The 23,627-nt window shown below is 46.4% G+C and overlaps 1 protein-coding gene across 4 annotated transcripts; it reads right to left on the reverse strand.

Annotated features, from left to right (window-relative positions):
- Window positions 1-639: 639 nt before the first annotated feature.
- LOC124032281 (serine/threonine-protein kinase receptor R3-like) lies at window positions 640-22,375 on the reverse strand. Of its 4 annotated transcripts, none has more exons than XM_046344548.1 (11): window positions 22,204-22,375; window positions 12,790-12,861; window positions 11,764-11,793; window positions 11,349-11,585; window positions 10,745-10,944; window positions 10,452-10,551; window positions 9,770-9,916; window positions 9,293-9,568; window positions 8,283-8,480; window positions 3,196-3,326; window positions 640-2,483 (listed from the first exon to the last, which is right to left on the reverse strand). In XM_046344548.1, exons 2-11 carry the CDS (start codon window positions 12,857-12,859, stop codon window positions 2,304-2,306), a joined length of 1,569 nt encoding a protein of 522 aa, XP_046200504.1. In that variant the 5' UTR covers window positions 12,860-12,861; window positions 22,204-22,375; the 3' UTR covers window positions 640-2,303. The 4 variants fall into 4 exon arrangements, with proteins under 4 accessions (XP_046200504.1, XP_046200503.1, XP_046200505.1 ...); XM_046344547.1 differs by having other exon boundaries at window positions 21,641-22,374; XM_046344549.1 differs by having other exon boundaries at window positions 10,745-10,941; window positions 21,641-22,373.
- Window positions 22,376-23,627: the final 1,252 nt, after the last annotated feature.

Raw genomic sequence — 23,627 nt, forward strand, 5'->3', positions numbered from 1 at the left:
AAATTCATATTCTGACTACTCTGAATGTTTTTGATCATTTCTACACGATTTAACAATTCGTGGTAAAGGATTCAGATATATTGCCTGACTGGAATATTTGTCACATAATGTATCAGGTCACTTACTGTATCTTTTAGTAGTATTTTAGGTTATTTGCCAACATGATGAAAAAGCCTCTGTGGGAAAAAAACATTTTGGGCAAGTACATATTAGAAGATTTAGTGAAAGATAATTGAGTCAAATTGAGATAGTTTACACTTTAATGGGCTCCCAAGTGGCGCAGTGGTCTGAGGCACTGCATCTCAGTGCTAGAGGCTGTCACTACAGACATGAGAGGGGCACAGCTCACTCTCTCTCTCAAAAGGAAAGTGGCGCTTGGCCTTTGATACTTGAACAACCCCCTTCTACGGTGTTAAAAATAACCAGCTCTTAATCTGACTGCATGGCCAGACTGACAGACTGCGGCATGGAGCGTAATTATCTCTCTGGAGTTTGGTCAACACCAGCCAGACAGATAGAGTAACACACACACCCACACAGGCTGAAGAATCGATATTGTAGATGAATGGACAGATAGACTGGAATCCATTTCCGTCCACACTCACACAGTGTTCTAAGCTCATGTTGAATAGACACGGATGAACTTTGATAACCTTTACTTGTCTTCTCTTTGTGGAAATAAAAGGAGAATCTCCAGACGTAATAGAAACATGTGCTGGCCAAATTAGACCTGCTTCTTTCACACTTCACTAACTCCACACTTTGGCATTTTCTAACTAGGTCAAAACAGAAAATATCTGGGAGAGAAATGCCTCTCTCATTGTAACACAAAGAGATACAAACACAGTCACACACACATGTATGCAGACACTCACACACATATAGATATACAGTAAGAGTATTTGTTTATGTTTGAGGAGGAGCAGGAGTTTGTCCCATTCACATAACAGTAAATATACGATAAGTCTGGGTGAAATAGTCTGGGTGTATTCTCCTTCTGAAATGTGATTGACAGATCTGAAATATCTGCTGATAGCTCCTCGTAGAGACGGATATAAAACCTGGCCAACTGACACTTAAAAAACTGACACAGTGCCAACTGACACTTAAAAAATAACATCTGAATAGAACAAATTAAAATCAAAGACAAAGTGAATATGCAAAAAAGAGACAGATTTTGACAATATTTTGGATTGTTTTGGATTGTTATCCAATGCTGAAAAACATAGCTGAAGACTACTCCACTGAACCAAAGGGATCATTCATTTGAGTCAAAGATGATCTATATCGTGTCTGGTGCCCTCTGGTGGACAATTAGGCCCTTTTCCCGACCAGCATAACAACTTATCTTTTAGTAGCCGAATTCAAATGTCATTTCAGAGTGAGGTGAGCAGCACACAAACACATTTCAACCATTTTTAGTAGGTTAATAAACATGTGTCTATGGATAAATTAAATACCCTGTAATCGATGTAATGTTTTTTAATTCCCTTAATGTTGAATGGTAGTGATGATAATGACAGTATTTCTACACTGAAAGTATGGCATATATCATTTCAGATAAAATATAAATAGAAATACATAAATATCATAATATACATAGGTACTTTAACTTTGAGCAGCTTTTACAGTAAATCCAACGCTGGTGAAAGATACATTATTCTATTGCTAGATACAACTACTTCATTAGCTCTGGGCTTATACTACGATCATGAGTAACACATTATCAGGGTACTGTTTATGGTCAGCTCTAAAGGCTTCCAGGATATACAAAATCAATGAATATGTATAGATTCTGTATAGTGCATCAAAACAAAGAAGGCATTAGCAAGACATTAACGGCCGCTTGTAATGATCATTCTGATCATACATCACAAGGCCTCACTGATCCAAAGGTGGCATGTCCATCCTCAAAGTATCACAGGATAAGGCTATAACAAGCACCAAACCCCGATGATCTCTCAATCCTGTGGGCCGCTTGGAGAAAACTATGTCCATGATCCTGTGGAAGTCCTTTCAGTGAACTCGTCAAAAATCCAAGTCCTTATTTGTCGATGCTTATGCTTGTCCCATTCCAGATCTCGCCAAATTAATATGCCGAAGCAAATACATACAATTCTTCTATGGTATTCCTGATGAAATGGTCCAGGCAGTATACGGAAGGTTGGTGAGGGCCTTTTAGGAAGAGGCACCAGAAATATGGGACACTGAGAGTCTTACATAGAAGCAAAGGATATAGATAGTCTCTATACAAGACTATCAGCCCTAATGTTGGTGTGCTGGTTGTAGTCTTATGTTAAGGTCTAGACGTCCTGCTTGTAGTCTGGAGTTGAGGCCTGCAGATCCATTTTGAGTTTCTCTGTGGGGTAGCCATGGTCCTGGTCCAGCTTGGAGAGGGTCTTCCTGACACGGAGAGCTGTTAGGCGGGCTGGAGCGCTCTGGAACCAACACTCCTTCATTATCTTGGTAATGGAAGACAGGATCTGTACACATAGGAAGAGAGAGACCCACCATAAAATCACACTGTTCTATCACTGTACGTACAGTAGAAAGTCACTATTGATGGTGTGTGTGCGCGTGTCTATACACTGACTGTACAAAACATTAGAAACACCTTCCAAATATTGACTTGCACTCCCTTTTGCCCTCAGAACAGCCTCAATTGGTCAGGGCATGGACTCTACAAGGTGTGGAAAGCCTTCCACAGGGATGCTGGCCCATGTTGACTCCAGTACTTCCCACAGTTGCATCAACTTGGCTGGATGTCTTTTGGGTGGAGAACCATTTTCTTGATAAACACAAGAAACTGTTGAGGGTAAAAACCCAGCAGAATTGCAGCTCTTGACATTCTCAAACCGGTGCGCCTGGCACCTACTACCATACCCCGTTCAAAGGCACTTAAATATTTTGTCTTGAATGGCACACATACACAATCCATGTCTCAATTGTCTCAAGGCTTAAAAATCCTTCTTTAATCTGTCTCCTCCCGTTCATATACGCATGTAAGCATTTTGCTACACTGTAAGCATTTTGCTACCAATAACATTTGATTTTGATTTGATTAAAGTCGATTTATCAAGTGACATCAATAAGGGATCATAGCTTTCACCTGGATTCACCTGGTCAGACTGTCATGGAGATATCAGGTGTTCCTAATGTTTGTACACTCAGAGTATGTGCATCTGTGTGTCTCACCGGGTGAGAGTGCAGCCTGTTGTGCATACTGGGTCTTTGCTTGTCCAAACACACCACCTTCTTCATCTCCTCAAAGCTGGGGTCAGAGGGCACCATGTCAAAGAAGGGCGGACGGTACTCTTCCACTATCCCTGGAACAACAAACACAATCACCCCTGAGGAACATGTTACATATACAGTCAGTACCAGTATATCTACGTCTTCATTCCAAAGGAGTCAGCCAACATTCCATCTTAATGATGACTGAGGTGGCAAGGATTTGGTGGGAAAACTACAGACACTGTGACACTACAGACACCATCACACTACAGACACTGTGACACTACAGACACCATGACACTACAGACACTGTGACACTACAGGAACCATGACACTACAGACATCACGATACAACAAACATCATGACACTACAGACACCATGACACTACAGACACCGTGACACTACAGACACCATGACACTACAGACACCGTGACACTACAGACACCATGACACTACAGACATCACGATACAACAAACAAATTGACACTACAGACACCGTGACACTACAGACACCATGACACTACAGACATCACGATACAACAAACAAATTGACACTACAGACACCATGACACTACAGACATCACGATACAACAAACAAATTGACACTACAGACACCATGACACTACAGACATCACGATACAACAAACAAATTGACACTACAGACACCGTGACACTACAGACACCATGACACTACAGACATCACGATACAACAAACAAATTGACACTACAGACATCATGACACTACAGACACCATGACACTACAGAAATCATGACAAAACAGACATCATGAACTACAGACACCATGACACTACAGACATCATGGCACTACAGACACCATGACATGACAGACACCATGACACAACAGACACTATGACACTACATACAATAGACACCATGACACTACAGACATCATGACACTACAGACATCATGACACTACAGACACCATGACACTACAGACACCATGACACTACAGACACCATGACACTTCAGATACCATGACACTACAGACACCATGACACTACAGACATCAGACACCATGATACCATGACAATACAGACACCATGACACTACAGACACCATGACACTACAGACAACAGACACCACGATACCATGACAATACAGACACCATGACACTAGACACCATGACACTACAGACACCATGACACAACAGACACCATGGCACTACAGACACCATGACACTACAGACACCATGACACTACAGACACCATGACACTACAGACACCATGACACTACAGGCACCATGACACTACAGACACCATGACACCATGACACTACAGACACCATGCCACTACAGACACCATGACACTACAGACACCATGCCACTACAGACACCATGACACCATGCCACTACAGACACCATGACACTACAGACACCATGACACTACAGGCACCATGACACTACAGGCACCATTATCGTACAGACACCATGACACTACAGGCACCATGACACTACAGGCACCATTATCGTACAGACACCATGACACTACAGGCACCATGACACTACAGGCACCATTATCGTACAGACACCATGATACTACAGGCACCATGACACTACAGGCACCATGATACTACAGACACCATGACACTACAGGCACCATGACAATACAGACATCTTAACACCATGGCACTACAGACACCATGGCACTACAGACACCATGACACTACAGACACCATGACACTACAGACACCATGACACTACAGACACCATGGCACTACAGACACCATGACACCACAGACACCATGACACTACAGACACCATGGCACTACAGACACCATGACACTACAGACACCATGATATTACAGACACCATGACACTCAGTGACATTGGAATAACAATCAAGATTCCAAGACAGACAAAACAGAAATGAGATAGAGGGCTTTGTGATGGCCACTCCAATACCTTGACTTTGTTGTACTTAAGCCATTTTGCCACAACCTTGGTAGTATGCTTGGGGTCATTGTCCATTTGGAAGACCCATTTGCTACCAAGCTTTAACTTCCTGACTGATGTCTTGAGATGTTGCTTCAATATATCCACATAATTTTCCTCCCTCATGAAGCCATCTATTTTGTGAAGTGCACCAGGCCCTCCTGCATTTAAGCACCCCCACAACATGAGGCTGCCAGTCCCGTGCTTTACGGTTGGCATAGTGTTCTTCGGCTTGCAAACCTCCCCCTTTTTCCTCCAAACATAACGATGGTCATTATGGCCAAACAGTTCTATTTCTGTTTCATCAGACCAGAGGACATTTCTCTAAAAAGTACGATATTTGTCCCCATGTGCAGTTGCAAACAGTAGACTGGCTTTTTTATGGTGGTTTTGGAGCAGTGGCTTCTTCCTTGCTGAGCGGCCTTTCAGGTTATGTCGATATAGGACTCGTTTTACTGTGGATATAGAGGCTTTTGTACCTGTTTCCTTCAGCATCTTCACAAGGTCCTTTGCTGTTGTTCTGGGATTGATTTGCACTTTTCGCACCAAAGTACATTCATCTGTAGGAGACAGAACGCGTCTCCTTCCTGAGCGGTATGACGGCTGCGTGGTCTCATGGTGTTTATACTTGCGTACTATTGTTTGTACAGATGAACGTGGTACCTTCAGTCATTTGGAAATTGCTCCCAAGGATGACTTGTGGACATATACAAAAAAAATCTGAGCTCATGGCTGATATCTTTTGATTTTCCCATGATGTCAAGCAAAGAGGCACAGAGTTTGAAGCTCGGCTATGAAATACATCCACAGGTACATCTCCAATTGACTTGAATTATGTCAATTAGAAGCTTCTAAAGCCATGACATCATTTTCTGGAATTTTCAAAGCTGTTTAGATGCACAGTCAACTTACTGTATGTAAACTTCTGATCCACTGGAATTGTGATACAGTGAATTATAAGTGAAATAATCTGTCTGTAAACAATTGTTGGAAAAATGACTTGTGTCATGCACAAAGTAGATGTCCTAACCGACTTGCCAAAACTATAGTTTGTTAACAAGGCATTTGTGGAGTGGTTGAAAGACGAGTTTTAATGACTCCAACCTTAGAAACATCCGACAGATGTTGGTTTCACAGAGAGACAGAGAACTTCACAGGACTGAAACAGTACTCTGTACTTCAGATAGTGGAGAGTAGGAGAGTTGAGCTATATGTTGGACTAAAAAGAGCTGAGATACAGAATGCCTGGAGAGTGAGTGTATTGTGATTGAGTTATGGGCGGCCTGGTTGTGTGTGTATGTGTGCAACTGTGTTCGTATGTGTGCGTGTGACCAAATGTGTGTATGTGTGTATGTATGCGTGTATGCATGTGTGTGCGCGTGTGTTCGTGTGTATGCATGTGTGAGAGTGTGTATTTGTGTGTGTGAGTGTATGCATATGAGAGAGAGAGAGAGAGACAGAGAGAGAGAGAGAGAGAGAGAGAGAGAGAGAGAGAGAGAGAGAGAGAGAGAGAGAGAGACAGAGAGAGAGAGACAGAGAGAGAGACAGAGAGAGAGAGAGAGAGAGACAGAGAGAGAGAGAGAAGAGAGAGACAGAGAGAGAGAGAGAGACAGAGAGAGAGAGAGACAGAGAGACAGAGAGAGAGAGAGAGAGAGAGAGAGAGAGAGAGAGAGAGAGAGAGAGAGAGAGAGAGAGAGAGAGAGAGAGAGAGAGAGACAGAGAGAGAGAGAGAGAGACAGAGAGAGAGAGAGACAGAGAGAGAGTGTGTGTGTGTGTGTGTATTTGTGTGTGTATTTGTGTGTGTGAGTGTATGCATATGTGTGAGAGAGAGAGAGAGAGAGAGAGACAGAGAGAGAGAGAGAGAGAGAGAGAGAGAGAGAGACAGAGAGAGACAGAGAGAGACAGAGAGAGAGAGAGAGAGAGAGAGAGAGAGAGAGAGACAGAGAGACAGAGAGACAGAGAGAGAGAGAGAGAGAGAGAGAGAGAGAGAGAGAGAGAGAGAGAGAGAGAGAGAGAGAGACAGAGAGAGAGAGAGAGAGACAGAGAGACAGAGAGAGAGAGAGAGAGAGAGAGAGAGAGAGAGAGAGAGAGAGAGAGAGAGAGAGAGAGAGAGAGAGAGAGAGAGAGAGAGAGAGAGAGAGAGAGAGAGAGAGAGAGAGAGAGAGACAGAGAGACAGAGAGAGAGACAGAGAGAGAGAGAGAGAGAGAGAGAGAGAGAGAGAGAGAGAGAGAGAGACAGAGAGAGAGACAGAGAGAGAGACAGAGAGAGAGAGAGAGAGAGAGAGAGAGAGAGAGAGAGAGAGACAGAGAGAGACAGAGAGAGAGAGAGAGAGAGAGAGAGAGAGAGAGAGAGAGAGAGACAGAGAGAGACAGAGAGAGAGAGAGAGAGAGAGAGAGAGAGAGAGAGAGAGAGAGAGAGAGAGAGAGAGAGAGAGAGAGAGAGAGAGAGAGAGAGACAGAGAGAGACAGAGAGAGAGAGAGACAGAGAGCATCTGGCCTATGTGAGGTGGGAGAGTGCTGACACCAGATAAGAGTGTTTATAATTACTAGAGGGTTAATCATGGGAGAGGATAGAGACAGACACAGACTGCCAGATAGAACATCCTACACTGCTCGACTACATCCCAAATGGCATCCTCTTCCTTATATAGTGCACTACTTTTGGCCAAGACCCAAAGGGGTCAAAAGCAGTGCACTACATAGGGAATAGGGTGCCATTTGGGATGGAGGCTGCATGTTCTAGAGGTCCAATAGTTCTGGTGCATGAGTATTTAGACAATTGAAATTGGATTCTCAGTACTATGCTTGACTGGATGTTGTGGTCCAGTATGTGGGTAAGTGTATTAAATGATCAGACATGAGAAACACACCTCATGTTCCTTTGGTTAGAATGGCTTCATATGCATTCAGACAGAAGCTTTAATACAGAGAGTACAGCACACGTTTATGTGATCCCTGCGGGAATTGAACACATGACGTTACCAGCACTACACTCTTACAAACTGGGCCACAGTTCATGTTTCAATTAAAGACAACAGAGCATTTTTGTTGACCTCATAGTTACATGTGTGTTCCTGTGTGTGTGTGTGTGTTACCATTTACTATGGTCCTTGTGGAAATCTCCCAGAGGACTAGGCCCAGGGCCCAGATGTCTGTCTGTTTGTACGACTCAAAGATGTCCATGCGGATGCTCTCGTCCAGGACCTCCGGGGCCATGTAACGTTTGGTTCCCACTCTGGGGTTGTTCCCCACATCCAGATAGTCACTGGTCTGGGAATGCATCACAGCCAGACCTGGGGACACAACAGGGCCATGTTCACTGGGGAGAAAACATTTTGAAACAGGGAGGTCAAACCTGAATTTGCACAATAATAACAGATTTTAGTTCTCCTTCAGCCCTCTCTCCTCTAGCCCTCTCTCCTCTGTCCCTCTCTTCTCTAGCCCACTCTATTATAGCCCTCTCTCCTCTAGCCCTCTCTTGTCTAGCCCTATCTCCATCAGCCCTCTCTCCTTCAGCCCCCTCTATTCTAGCCCTCTCTCCTCTAGCCCTCTCTCCTCTAGCCCTCTCTTTTCTAGTCCTCTCTCCTCTAGCCCTATCTCCATCAGCCCTCTCTCCTTCAGCCCTCTCTCCTCTAGCCCTCTCTCCTTCAGCCCTCTCTATTCTAGCCCTCTCTCCTTCAGGCCTCTCTCTCTAGCCCTCTCTCATCTAGCCCTCTCTCCATCAGCCCTCTCTATTCTAGCCCTCTCTCCTCTATCCCTCTCTCCTTCAGCCCTCTCTATTCTAGCCCTCTCTCCTCTAGCCCTCTCTCCTCTAGCCCTATCTCCTTCAGCCCTCATTCCTTCAGCCCTCTCTCCTCTATTCCTCTCTCCTCTAGCCCTCTCTCCTCTAGCCCTCTCTCCTTCAGCCCTCTATCCTCTATCCCTCTTTCCTCTATCCCTCTCTCCTCCAGCCCTCTCTCCTTCAGCCCTCTCTCCTCTAGCCCTCTCTCCTCTATCCCTCTCTCCTTCAGCCCTCTCTCCTCTAGCCCTCTCTCCTCTAGCCCTCTCTCCTCAATCCCTTTCTCCTTCAGCCCTCTCCTTTCCTCCCACCTCATCCTCCTCTCACCCAGGTCAGCGATGCAGCACTGTCCGTTCATCTTGACCAGGATGTTTCGGCTCTTCAGGTCTCGGTGGGCGATGGCGGGTTTTCCCTGGCAGCTGAGTATCTCTGTGTGAAGGTGGACCAGACCACAGGCTACAGACAGGCACATCCTTAGGCAGCCCTCTGGGTCCAGGCTGCTGTACTGGAGGAAGTCGTAGAGACTACCCAGCTGGTGGAAGTGGGTGATCAGCCACAGCTGAGTAGTGGAGTTCTGAGACGTCATGTCAGATGCTATGAAGCCTGGGGGGAGAGAAGACAGAATGTATTGTGATCGTCAGACCAGACCAGACCAGACCAGACCAGGGCAGGCCAGACCAGGCCAGCTAAATCAAGTGTACCAGAAGTCATTGAAAGGAAACAAACACTATTTTGATTCCAGGGGAATTGTTAGAAATGTAGGAATTGTTCTAAAAGTGAACTAACAGGATTACGCTGACTCACCCAGGATGTTGTCATGTCTGAGCTGTACAGTGTTGTAAATCTCTGTCTCCCTGAACCAAGACTGCTCATCCCTGGAGGAGAAGATCTTCACGGCAACACTCTCTCCCATCCAGGTGCCTCTCCACACCTCTCCATACCTGCCCTTACCTGGGGAGAGAGAGGGACAGAGGAACAGGCACACAGCAGAGATGGAGTGGGTTGGTATAACGATGTTATCACACTAATAAGACTGAAATGAACCCAAGGGTACATAAACTCCATTACATATCGGTACATGAACTCCATAACATACTGGTACATTAACTCCATAACATATTGGTTCATGAACTCCATAACATATCGGTACATACACTCCATAACATATTGGTACATTAACTCCATAACATATTGGTACATGAACGCCTTAACATACTGGTACATGCACTCCATAACACATTGGTACATTAACTCCATAACATATTGGTACACGAACTCCATAACATACTTGTACATAAACTCCATTACATACTGGTACATACACTCCATAACATATTGGTACATAAACTCCATAACATACTGGTACATTAACTCCATAACATATTGGTACATGAACTCCATAACATATTGGTACATAAACAAGTGAGTTTGAGTAAGGCACTGAGAGACATAAAGGAGACAGTGAGAATGAAGAAGAGTATTTTACCGATGCACTCGACCAGAGAGATCTGTCGTGCCATGGTCCTCTGTACCAGGTATGGCAGACCAGTCCCACTGCCTGAGGTACAGAACTCATCAAAGACATCCTGCAGAGAGAGTCACACACATCAAGGATCACAGTCCCCTGACACTTGTTGTCATGTAGCAATTTCATAATATACTTTAAGTACCAATATTATTGCTAAAGGGGCTGTGATCTTGGTACTGGTTCTGTGACATCTAAATGTCCTCTTGTGTATCAATACAATTAAATTAAATTTCATAAAATTCCATTCTTACCCCATAGGTTGGATCTGCCCCACTGGGGACCTTGAGCATGGTGACGTCATGGTCCTTGTTGTAGCCAAGCCTGTGGTGCTGTGATCTGGAGCAGAGCCATGACACCAGGCCACACACACCCACAGTGAGGATCAGCAGCAGCAGCAGGGGGACAGCCACCAGAAGAATCACACTGTTCCCCTCCCTCGTAGGCTCAGCTGCTGGACAGTCGACGCACACAGGGTCATACAGGTGAGAGGGAATAACAAAAAGACAAGATGATTTTGATATAAAAGCCCACCAACAGCCACCAGGGGGCATCAGAGTTCTGTATGACACTGCCCTGTTAGTCAGACTCCCAAACATGTATCTCCAGTGTTCTGACCTGGGTCTGGTGGAGCAGAGCTGTTGACATTACAGAGAGGGGGTTCTAGACTAAAGAACATGTATCTCCAGTGTTCTGACCTGGGTCTGGTGGAGCGGAGCTGTTGACCTTACAGAGAGGGGGTTCTAGACTAAAGAACATGTATCTCCAGTGTTCTGACCTGGGTCTGGTGGAGCGGAGCTGTTGACATTACAGAGAGGGGGTTCTAGACTAAAGAACATGTATCTCCAGTGTTCTGACCTGGGTCTGGTGGAGCGGAGCTGTTGACATTACAGAGGTTGTTGGAGCAGCAGAGGACATACAGTCCCAGGAAGTTGGTGGAACACTGTTCCTTGTAGTGGTCCTTGTGGAAGCAGCCCCTCTCCTCTCTGCCATGCACCTTGGTGTAGAAGCAGTAGGCACCTCTACAGGTGCCGTTCCTACACGTACCCTTGTTGTTCTCACATGTACACAGAAGGTTGGTGCTGTCGTCAGGGCCTGGGGGAGAGGGAACCATTGAGTGTGTGTGCTGTTTAAGTATGCAAAAAACACATGCTCGCACGCACACACGCACACACAAACGTGAACATAAAGGCACAGGACAGATTTATAATAAACAGTAACACAGCTCTATAGAGTAACCGTGGTTCACAATATTACACAGAAACAAATGTACCCTCTGATGATGACCCCACGGATGACTGATCTGAAAAATATAAAAGACAGTGGTGAGAGAAAGTCCAGGTTTGGTGGGTCTGAGACTGGGCCTGAGACTGGGCATGAGACTGGGCGTGAGACTGGGCCTGAGGATAGAGCTGGGCCTGAGACTGGGCCTGAGGATAGAGCTGGGCCTGGGGCTGGGCCTGAGACTGGGCCTGACTGGGCCTGAGGATAGAGCTGGGCCTGGGGCTGGGCCTGAGACTGGGCCTGAGGATGGGCCTGAGGATGGGCCTGACTGGAGCAAAAGAGAAACCTCAGTGGAGACTATAGAGGGGGTCTCTCTCTCTCTCTCTCTCTCTCTCTCTCTCTCTCTCTCTCTCTCTCTCTCTCTCTCTCTCTCTCTCTCCCAGAGGGGGTTTCTCTCTCTCTCCCAGAGGGGGTTATCTCTCTCTCTCTCTCTCTCTCTCTCTCTCTCTCTCTCTCTCTCTCTCTCTCTCTCTCTCTCTCTCTCTCTCTCTCTCTCTCTCTCTCTCTCTCTCTCTCTCTCTCTCTCTCCCAGAGGGGGTCTCTCTCTCTCTCCCTGAGGGTTTCTCTCTCCCCTGAGGGGGGTTTCTCTCTCTCTCCCTGAGGGGGATATCTCTCTCTCCCTGAGGAGGGTTTCTCTCTCTCTCTCCCTGAGGGGGGTTTCTCTCTCCCCTGAGGGGGGTTTCTCTCCCTCTCCCTGAGGGGGGTTTCTCTCTCGCTCTCTCTGAGGGGGGTTTCTCTCTCCCTGAGGCCAACAGGTCAGGGGTCGCACCCACACTTCCTTTTCTCTGTTGTTTCACTACAGTATGAAAACGAGCATCTACATTACACACACATCTGCACCCAGCTGATTCCCCAGCAGCAGCAACACACTCACTTACACTCAGATACACAAACAAAAGAACAGACACAAATACACAAAGATTTTAAAAAACACACAAACACACTTGTGATTATGTAAGCTAGCACACCTAAAGATACAAACACACACACACACACATCACCTTTGTTGAATTACCTGCATGAGCGGTGGTGGTCCACAGGCATATCCCAGATAGCAGCACTGTGAGCATTGCAGCACCCCCCATCTCTGTCAGAGAGACAAGACAGCAATTAGAGCTGCCGTGATTATGCTTCGTTTAAGGCTTTTAGAGACTCAAAGAAAGAATCTTGGAACACACAGTTCTCTCTCACATGCAGTTTCATAAGCTCCTACTCAGCTTCACAATTAACGTCAACTTCTAGGTTTCCTCTCATTTCCCCTCTCTCGCTCTCTCTATATCTATTCTCTCTCTCTCTCTCTTAGCTCCTATCAATCAGTCCTCCCACTCTCGCTGTCTGAGTGTGACAGCCAGGCCTGGCTGCGGTGGCTGAGCTGAGTGGGCATGTCTGCCAAAAATAATATAATAATAATAATAATATAATGGAACCAGATGCAGTCAGATCCATGCAGCTCCAGCCCAGCAAACAGTCAACTTTCCTACAACCTCCCAATGGAGTCCCCAGTTTGGTTTCCAGCTAACGTTATGACAACATTGGCCCCAGCTGGTGGTCGGAGTCATACAGCCCCAGTCAGTTAGTCCCCAGTCTGTCAGCAGAGGAAGTTGTGAGGTCAAAAACAATAACAGAGTGAGTGCCAGGCGCAGGGTCCAGTCAGTCTGCCTGGTCTGTAATTACAGTAGGTGATGGGAGAGGAGGCTTTGTGTGTGTCCAGCCCCCGTGTCTGTGTGTGTGTGTGTGTGTGTGTGTGTGTGTGTGTGTGTGTGTGTGTGTGTGTGTGTGTGTGTGTGTGTGTGTGTGTGTGTGTGTGTGTGTGTGTGTGTGTGTGTGTGTGTGTGTGTGTGTGTGTGTGTGTGTGTGTGTGTGTAGCTGCCCTGGCCCAGACCCAGGCTAGTCAGTTACAATGCATACTCCCATTAAGAGGCCACACCCTGGCCGGCCCGCCACAGAGGGAGACTCAGGTCGGCTCATCGTGTGTGTGTGTGTGTGTTGGGGGGGGGGTGCTCATTGTTCAGTTCTGCACTTCTGTGGGTCCCGCAAGCTAGAGAGGCTAGGCTGGAGAATGGGTTTCTTTGGCCTGTCATGTCTGGAGGAAACCTGGCACGATCACTATGGTGAAGCATGGTGGTGGCAGCATCATGCTGAGGCAGGGACTGGGAGAAGAATTGAGGCAAAGATGAACGGAGCAAAGTACAGAGAGATCCTTGATGAAAACCTGCTCCAGGTTCACCTTCCAAGAGGACAACGACTCTAAGCACACAGCCAAGACAACGCAGGAGTGGCTTCGGGGCAAGTATCTGAATGTCCTTGAGTGGCCCAGCCAGAGCCCGGACTTGAACCCGATCGAACATCTCTGGAGACCTGAACATAGCTGTGCTGCGACGCTCCCCATCCAACCTGACAGAGCTTGAGAGAATCTGCAGAGAAGAATGGGAGAAACTCCCAAAATACAGATGTGCCAAGCTTGTAGCATCATACCCGAAGAAGACTCTAGGCTGTAATCGCTGCGTCCCACAGCCCTACCACAATACGTCGCCAAGCCAATCCGTGGTGCATTATTACACACTGACTAGCAGAGAGTTTGTTAGCATTTCCTGTATGATGCATCCCTTGAGAAAAGCCCAGCAGCTGAAACTTCAGGGCCACCTTATATTTAACTGAATAGTAACTGTTATGTTTTTGGGACATGCATGCACCCCATTCTTCACTGTATCATGCAGCATCCGACATGTCAGCTGTGTTTGAATCTGAGGGCCTTTATGAAGACAAACATTGTGTAAACACAGCTCCACCCATTGAATTGGCCTATTCTCTATGGAGGAGCACTAACCCCACTGTCTCTGATTCCTTCTCTAGTTCAGATCTCCCTTCTCCACCGCAGACTAAATGTCCCCACTTGTCTGAATTGTCCTTATTTTACTATCCTTGTGAGGACTCTAGTCCCCTCTGGGTTACATAGATGTTGTGGTGGTGGGGAGGAAAGTCCCCTCTGGATTACATAGATGTTGTGGTGGTGGGGAGGAAAGTCCCCTCTGGATTACATAGTTATTGTGGTGGTGGGGAGGAAAGTCCCCTCTGGATTACATAGTTATTGTGGTGGTGGGGAGGAAAGTCCCCTCTGGATTACATAGATGTTGTGGTGGTGGGGAGGAAAGTCCCCTCTGGATTACATAGTTGTTGTTGTGGTGGGGGAAGGAAAGTTCCCTCAGGGTTACATAGATGTTGTTGTGGTGGTGGAAGGAAAGTCCCCTCTAGATTACATAGTTGTTGTTGTGGTGGGGGAAGGAAAGTTCCCTCAGGGTTACATAGATGTTTTGGTGGTGGGGGGGAAAGTCCACTCTAGATTACATAGTTATTGTGGTGGTGGGGGAAGGAAAGTCCCCTCTAGATTACATAGTTATTGTGGTGGTGGGGGAAGGAAAGTCCCCTCTGGATTACATAGATGTTGTGGTGGTGGGGAGGAAAGTCCCCTCTGGATTACATAGATGTTGTGGTGGGAAGGAAAGTCCCCTCTGGATTACATAGATGTTGTGGTGGTGGGGAGGAAAGTCCCCTCTGGATTACATAGATGTTGTGGTGGTGGGGAGGAAAGTCCCCTCTGGATTACATAGATGTTGTGGTGGTGGGGAGGAAAGTCCCCTCTGGATTACATAGATGTTGTGGTGGTGGGGAGGAAAGTCCCCTCTGGATTACATAGTTGTTGTTGTGGTGGGGGAAGGAAAGTTCCCTCAGGGTTACATAGATGTTGTTGTGGTGGTGGAAGGAAAGTCCCCTCTAGATTACATAGTTGTTGTTGTGGTGGGGGAAGGAAAGTTCCCTCAGGGTTACATAGATGTTTTGGTGGTGGGGGGGAAAGTCCCCTCTAGATTACATAGTTATTGTGGTGGTGGGGGAAGGAAAGTCCCCTCTAGATTACATAGTTATTGTGGTGGTGGGGGAAGGAAAGTCCCCTCTGGATTACATAGATGTTGTGGTGGTGGGGAGGAAAGTTCCCTCTGGATTACATAGTTATTGTGGTGGTGGGGGAAGGAAAGTCCCGTCTGGATTACATAGTTGTGGTGGTGGGAAGGAAAGTCCCCTCTGGATTACATAGATGTTGTGGTGGTGGGGAGGAAAGTCCCCTCTGGATTACATAGATGTTGTGGTGGGAAGGAAAGTCCCCTCTGGATTACATAGATGTTGTGGTGGTGGGGAGGAAAGTCCCCTCTGGATTACATAGTTATTGTGGTGGTGGGGGAAGGAAAGTCCCGTCTGGATTACATAGTTGTGGTGGTGGGGAGGAAAGTCCCCTCTGGATTACATAGTTGTTGTGGTGGTGGGGGAAGGAAAGTCCCCTCTGGATTACATAGTTGTTGTGGTGGTGGGGAGGAAAGTCCCCTCTGGATTACATAGTTGTTGTGGTGGTGGGGAGGAAAGTCCCCTCTGGATTACATAGTTGTTGTGGTGGTGGGGAGGAAAGTCCCCTCTGGATTACATAGTTGTTGTGGTGGTGGGGGAAGGAAAGTCCCCTCTGGATTACATAGTTGTTGTGGTGGTGGGGAGGAAAGTCCCCTCTGGATTACATAGTTGTTGTGGTGGTGGGGAGGAAAGTCCCCTCTGGATTACATAGTTGTTGTGGTGGTGGGGAGGAAAGTCCCCTCTGGATTACATAGTTGTTGTGGTGGTGGGGAGGAAAGTCCCCTCTGGATTACATAGTTGTTGTGGTGGTGGGGAGGAAAGTCCCCTCTGGATTACATAGTTGTTGTGGTGGTGGGGAAAGGAAAGTCCCCTCTGGATTACATAGTTGTTGTGGTGGTGGGGGAAGGAAAGTCCCCTCTGGATTACGTAGTTGTTGTGGTGGTGGGAAGGAAAGTCCCCTCTGGATTACATAGTTGTTGTGGTGGTGGGGAGGAAAGTCCCCTCTGGATTACATAGTTGTTGTGGTGGTGGGAAGGAAAGTCCCCTCTGGATTACATAGTTGTTGTGGTGGTGGGGAGGAAAGTCCCCTCTGGATTACATAGTTGTTGTGGTGGTGGGGGAAGGAAAGTCCCCTCTGGATTACATAGTTGTTGTGGTGGTGGGGAGGAAAGTCCCCTCTGGGTTACATAGTTGTTGTGGTGGTGGGGAGGAAAGTCCCCTCTGGATTACATAGTTGTTGTGGTGGTGGGGGAAGGAAAGTCCCGTCTGGATTACATAGTTGTTGTGGTGGTGGGGAGGAAAGTCCCCTCTGGATTACATAGTTGTTGTGGTGGTGGGGAGGAAAGTCCCCTCTGGATTACATAGTTGTTGTGGTGGTGGGGGAAGGAAAGTCCCCTCTGGATTAGATAGATGTTGTGGTGGTGGGGAGGAAAGGAACCAGTGGAGGCAACAGCAGCATTCTACTACATTGGGACATTATAGGCCTAAACAACTGAACCGATCTATTTAACTTTGTAAAACAATTTACTACATAGGATGAGATGACAGAAGAATCTTTGTCATTCAGCTAATATGTTTCCCCCACAGATATCCATGATTGTATGTTTAGTATCTGCTGATTAGTAAAGTATTGACAGCTTTAATCCTGTGATTGTTGTGACTCAGAGCTTGTTACGATGAGAGAGAGACTGGGAGTCTGGTCTGGTATGTCTAATTGTATCTGTATTAGACAGACATGGCAAAGCAAGGCTCAGTGGTCTGTCTGTAAGGTTCAATTACTGACTACATCCCAAATGGCACCGTATCACGTATTTAGTGCACTACTTTTGATCAGGACCCATAGGACTCCAGTCAAAAGTAGTGCACTGTGTAGGGAGTAGGGTGCCTTTTGGGACTCAGGTATTGTACATGTTCTCTCTAACATGTGAGGTAGAATCAGCTCTCCTCTATACTCTCATGCTTAAACCAACATGATAAATGGAAACAGAATAATTCAAGGGATTTGCAAACAGAGCCTGGCTCCCTGTCACAGTTAACAACACCTGGCTCCCTGGCACAGTTAACCACACCTGGCTCCCTGTCACAGTTAACCACACCTGGCTCCCTGTCACAGTTAACCACACCTGGCTCCCTGTCACAGTTAACCACACCTGGCTCCCTGTCACAGTTAACCACACCTGGCTCCCTGTCACAGTTAACCACACCTGGCTCCCTGGTACAGTTAACCACACCTGGCTCCCTGGTACAGTTAACCACACCTGGCTCCCTGGTACAGTTAACCACACCTGGCTCCCTGGTACAGTTAATCACACCTGGCTCCCTGGTACAGTTAACCACACCTGGCTCCCTGGTACAGTTAACCACACCTGGCTCCCTGGTACAGTTAACCACACCTGGCTCCCTGGTACAGTTAACCACACCTGGCTCCCTGGTACAGTTAACCACACCTGGCTCCCTGGTACAGTTAACCACACCTGGCTCACTGGTACAGTTAACCACACCTGGCTCCCTGGTACAGTTAACCACACCTGGCTCCCTGGGACAGTTAACCACACCTGGCTCCTCTACTACAGATGGCTCACTGGTACAGTTAACCACACCTGGCTCACTGGTACAGTTAACCACACCTGGCTCCTCTATTACAGATGGCTCACTGGTACAGTTAACCACACCTGGCTCCTCTACTACAGATGGCTCCCTGGTACAGTTAACCACACCTGGCTCCTCTACTACAGATGGCTCACTGGTAAAGTTAACCACACCTGGCTCACTGGTACAGTTAACCACACCTGGCTCCCTGGTACAGTTAACCACACCTGGCTCCTCTACTACAGATGGCTCACTGGTAAAGTTAACCACACCTGGCTCACTGGTACAGTTAACCACACCTGGCTCACTGGTACAGTTAAGCACACCTGGCTCACTGGTACAGTTAACCACACCTGGCTCCTCTACTACAGATGGCTCCCTGGTACAGTTAACCACATCTGGCTCCTCTACTACAGATGGCTCCCTGGTACAGTTAACCACACCCGGCTCCTCTACTACAGATGGCTCCCTGGTACAGTTAACCACACCTGGCTCACTGGTACAGTTAACCACACCTGGCTCCCTGGTACAGTTAACCACACCTGGCTCACTGGTACAGTTAACCACACCCGGCTCCTCTACTACAGATGGCTCCCTGGTACAGTTAACCACACCTGGCTCACTGGTACAGTTAACCACACCTGGCTCACTGGTACAGTTAACCACACCTGGCTCACTGGTACAGTTAACCACACCTGGCTCACTGGTACAGTTAACCACACCTGGCTCACTGGTACAGTTAACCACACTTGGCTCCCTGGTACAGTTAACCACACCTGGCTCCCTGGTACAGTTAACCACACCTGGCTCCCTGGTACAGTTAACCACACCTGGCTCACTGGTACAGTTAACCACACCCGGCTCCTCTACTACAGATGGCTCCCTGGTACAGTTAACCACACCTGGCTCACTGGTACAGTTAACCACACCTGGCTCCCTGGTACAGTTAACCACACCTGGCTCACTGGTACAGTTAACCACACCCGGCTCCTCTACTACAGATGGCTCCCTGGTACAGTTAACCACACCTGGCTCACTGGTACAGTTAACTACACCTGGCTCCCTGGTACAGTTAACCATACCTGGCTCACTGGTACAGTTAAACACACCTGGCTCCCTGGTACAGTTAACCACACCTGGCTCACTGGTACAGTTAACCACACCTGGCTCACTGGTACAGTTAACCACACCTGGCTCACTGGTACAGTTAACCACACCTGGCTCCCTGGTACAGTTAACCACACCTGGCTCCCTGGTACAGTTAACCACACCTGGCTCCCTGGTACAGTTAACCACACCTGGCTCCTCTACTACAGATGGCTCACTGGTACAGTTAACCACACCTGGCTCCTCTATTACAGATGGCTCACTGGTATAGTTAACCACACCTGGCTCCTCTACTACAGATGGCTCACTGGTACAGTTAACCACACCTGGCTCACTGGTACAGTTAACCACACCTGGCTCACTGGTATAGTTAACCACACCTGGCTCCTCTACTACAGATGGCTCCCTGGTACAGTTAACCACACCTGGCTCACTGGTACAGTTAACCACACCTGGCTCCTCTACTACAGATGGCTCCCTGGTACAGTTAACTACACCTGGCTCCTCTACTACAGATGGCTCCCTGGTACAGTTAACCACACCTGGCTCCCTGGTACAGTTAACCACACCTGGCTCCTCTACTACAGATGGCTCCCTGGTACAGTTAACCACACCTGGCTCACTGGTACAGTTAACCACACCTGGCTCACTGGTACAGTTAACCACACCTGGCTCCTCTACTACAGATGGCTCACTGGTATAGTTAACCCCACCTGGCTCCTCTACTACAGATGGCTCCCTGGTACAGTTAACCACACCTGGCTCCCTGGTACAGTTAACCACACCTGGCTCCTCTACTACAGATGGCTCCCTGGTACAGTTAACAACACCTGGCTCCCTGGTACAGTTAACCACACCTGGCTCCTCTATTACAGATGGCTACCTGGTACAGTTAACCACACCTGGCTCCTCTATTACAGATGGCTACCTGGTACAGTTAACCACACCTGGCTCCTCTATTACAGATGGCTACCTGGTACAGTTAACCACACCTGGCTCCTCTATTACAGATGGCTACCTGGTACAGTTAACCACACCTGGCTCCTCTATTACAGATGGCCTGCACCATGGCTCGTCATAATAGCCCACACAACACCTTAAAAGACTACTGATGATGGGAAAGATAAAGTGTTGAGTAGGAGTGATGGAACAGTTTTGACTTTAGATATTAATGAATAAGATTACATGGACGGGGGACCTGATCCTAGATCAGCACTCCGACTCGTAGACGCTTTATGAATGAGGCCCTTGATCTAGCATCATGTCCCTCATTCATATAATCATATTCATTATTATCTAAAAGGCAAACCCGGTCTTAGATGGGCAGGACTGTTACTCTGACATTGCCTTATGAATATGGGCTCTGGGTTTTGCTTTCAATAGACTCAATAACGGACCATGTTTTGCAATGTTCTATCCTGTAACCTGAACCGTGCTTTATCTTGGTATGAATAGTTAACATGTAGAAGTCATGTTTATATTACACATTTCTTCTCTGCTTCTTTGTCCTCCATTCCTTTAACTCAAATAAATATTTAGTTCTCAAAGGATATTTCCAGATGTTTTTGGAATACTGAGAAACTGCTAAATATCCAACTATATTATTAAAGCATGATAACATGGTTATATCAGGACATTTTCCTTAATTTTAAAGCCCGTTTGTACACTAATTTAGCCCATAATTGAAAAGGATAATGCTCAATGTCCCTGCTGGAGACATTCTAGAGTGGAAACATTTGAAGGCGTTCTATCCAATAAGCGCCGCTGTGGTTCAGAGTTGTCCGTTGTGGTCCAGGTGTGACATATGTCAGTTAGGCATTATAAACCGGCTCGTTTGAGCCCTGAATGCTGTTTGGCTGAAACCCGTGGTATATTAGACCTTATACCACGGGTATCACACAAAATTACTTGTTTACTGTTGTAATTACGTTGGTAACCAGTTCATAATAGCAATAAGCCACCTTGGGGGTTTGTGGTATATGGCCAATATAGCACGACTAAGGGCTGTATCCAGGCACTCCTGCGTTGCGTCGTACATAAGAACAGCCTTTAACCGTGGTATATTGTCCATATACCACACCTCGTCGGGCATTATTGCTTAATTAGAGGTAGGCTACGTGATTTACAAGCATCCACCTGTTCATTCTCACAATCATAGCCTTACAACAGATACTTGTAATAACTAAATGTTCCCAGTTATTAGAAAAGCAATCCACACCGAGACAAAAATGTAAACGAACAGCTGTCACAAATGTCAGATCGAATGTGACTTTTACCTGTTTTTCCCTTCTACGTGCAGCTCTCTTTCCTCTTGCTTTTCACGCGGAAGCCAAATGGTGTACCATGGAAATGCAGCACGTTTGTCCCATATTAAAAACGAAATGTGTATTTTAAAGTATTAAAAGACACCCAAAAGTCATGTATGAGATACGTCTTCAATCGTGTGTCAACTTTTGAGTTCAGTGAACGCTTTTAGTTCCAAATGTTCAAACCTAAAATCTCACCACATCCTTTCCCCTTTCGATGCTGATCAGTCACTACACGGACTGCTCCTCTCAACCTTTTCGGTCTCTTAAAACTATGTCACACATCCAATAAAAACGGTTCTAAACTGAAACTCCAAAATATCTGAGGAAAAATGAGCGATCCTCATGTCCGAGATATAGTCCGTCCAAGTTGAACATATGTGTATCGTCTGAAGCGCAACACAATGACCCTGTATCTCGGGCTAAAATCTTCCACTGATAAACCGAAAACACGAAACTCGAGCCTGAAACATAGGCTACTAGACGTCAGTCTTCTGCTTTTAATAAAGAACTTAACTAACACAATTAAATACCTTCTCAAACAGCTAATATCTCCATCTCGATAAAGTATCCTAATTAGAATGCCCAGGAACCTAACTTTGCTCTGTTCCTGATTCATGCGCAATATCAAGCCTACGGAGATTTTAAATACACAATTTTGTCCCACCCCTCATTGTCCTGGAAGGGATCTGGCTGGAATGTGCTCTCAGAGCAGTTTTCCTGTTTCTGACAAGCATCTCATTTTTTTCTTCTGGTTTTCGCACTTGTAGCCTGGCGTCTCTGTATACTGCCATTACAGAGTTACAAGCTTTGGGTCTGCACTATATAGAGAATAGGGTGCCATTTGGGACATAACCTGTCCATTTGCTCCCTGCCCCTACTGCTACCCCCATGGATGATGATGTCAGTGGTATTACAGCTGGTATCCGGCCTCCTTCCTCTGTTGTGTTACAGCAACAAATAACTATTTTTGAACACACATTGTATCAAATATGTTACTATATTAGGCTCATATCCTCCTCAAAAGGACAGTCGGAGCTCTACGCAAATATTTCACTATTTTAACCAGGTCACCCTAGCTAACAAAACAGCCTGGGTGATATCTCTCTTCATTGGTGTAATATGTGTTCCCTTCATCGTTCACATGGATGGTCCTTCATCTATCCTCTAGGCCTATGTACAGCTGCTACACAGCTTGGAGGCCTCACACCAACAGTCTAAGGGAAAATAAAGCAATATGCTCTTCCTTTTTCCATCAGCAGCATGTATTTTTCCTTCCACACATTACACTTGTGAGAGGTTGAGATCCAGGTTGTTCTCAGCATTCTTTCAGAGCCAAGCAACACTACAGAAATCAGTAGGACATCTCATTCTATTTCTTTGGGCTGCCCAGTTTGTCTCTTTTCTTTCCAGGCTATGCTGAAAGTCTTTGTTTTTTGTGCAATAATCGCACAGAGAGAGGATGGAGAATGAAATCCTGTTTATATGATGAACTTCAATAGAATGGAGAAAGTCAGAGTAATGTTTTCCTTTGACAGCCGACCGCCATTTCTTTCCAAAGAAGTTGAGTACTTTTCTAATTTGAAACTAAAGACCACATCCTGAATGAAAATACCTGTCATAAAAAAATATGCTTCGGTGCGGTATCATAATGTGCTGTGCAACCATTTTTATAGTTATAAAAAACACGAGGGGAAATGCATAAACAGTCTGTGATATACAGTATGTACATCCTGTCTGAGGACTCCCAGTCTCAGTGTGCATCACAAATGCCACCCTATTCCCTATTGAACAGGGCCCATAGGGCTCTGGTCAGAAGTAGTGCTCTACATAGGGAATAGGGTGCCATTTGGGAGGTAACCTCAGGCTTTAGTCACAGGTGTTTGTCTGTTTGTTTGTCTGTTTGTTTTTCCTAAATGGTATCGAATGTTTATTCTATATACTGATATTTATGATC

Source organism: Oncorhynchus gorbuscha, linkage group LG03 (assembly GCF_021184085.1).
Source record: "Oncorhynchus gorbuscha isolate QuinsamMale2020 ecotype Even-year linkage group LG03, OgorEven_v1.0, whole genome shotgun sequence".
Lineage (NCBI taxonomy): Eukaryota > Metazoa > Chordata > Actinopteri > Salmoniformes > Salmonidae > Oncorhynchus > Oncorhynchus gorbuscha.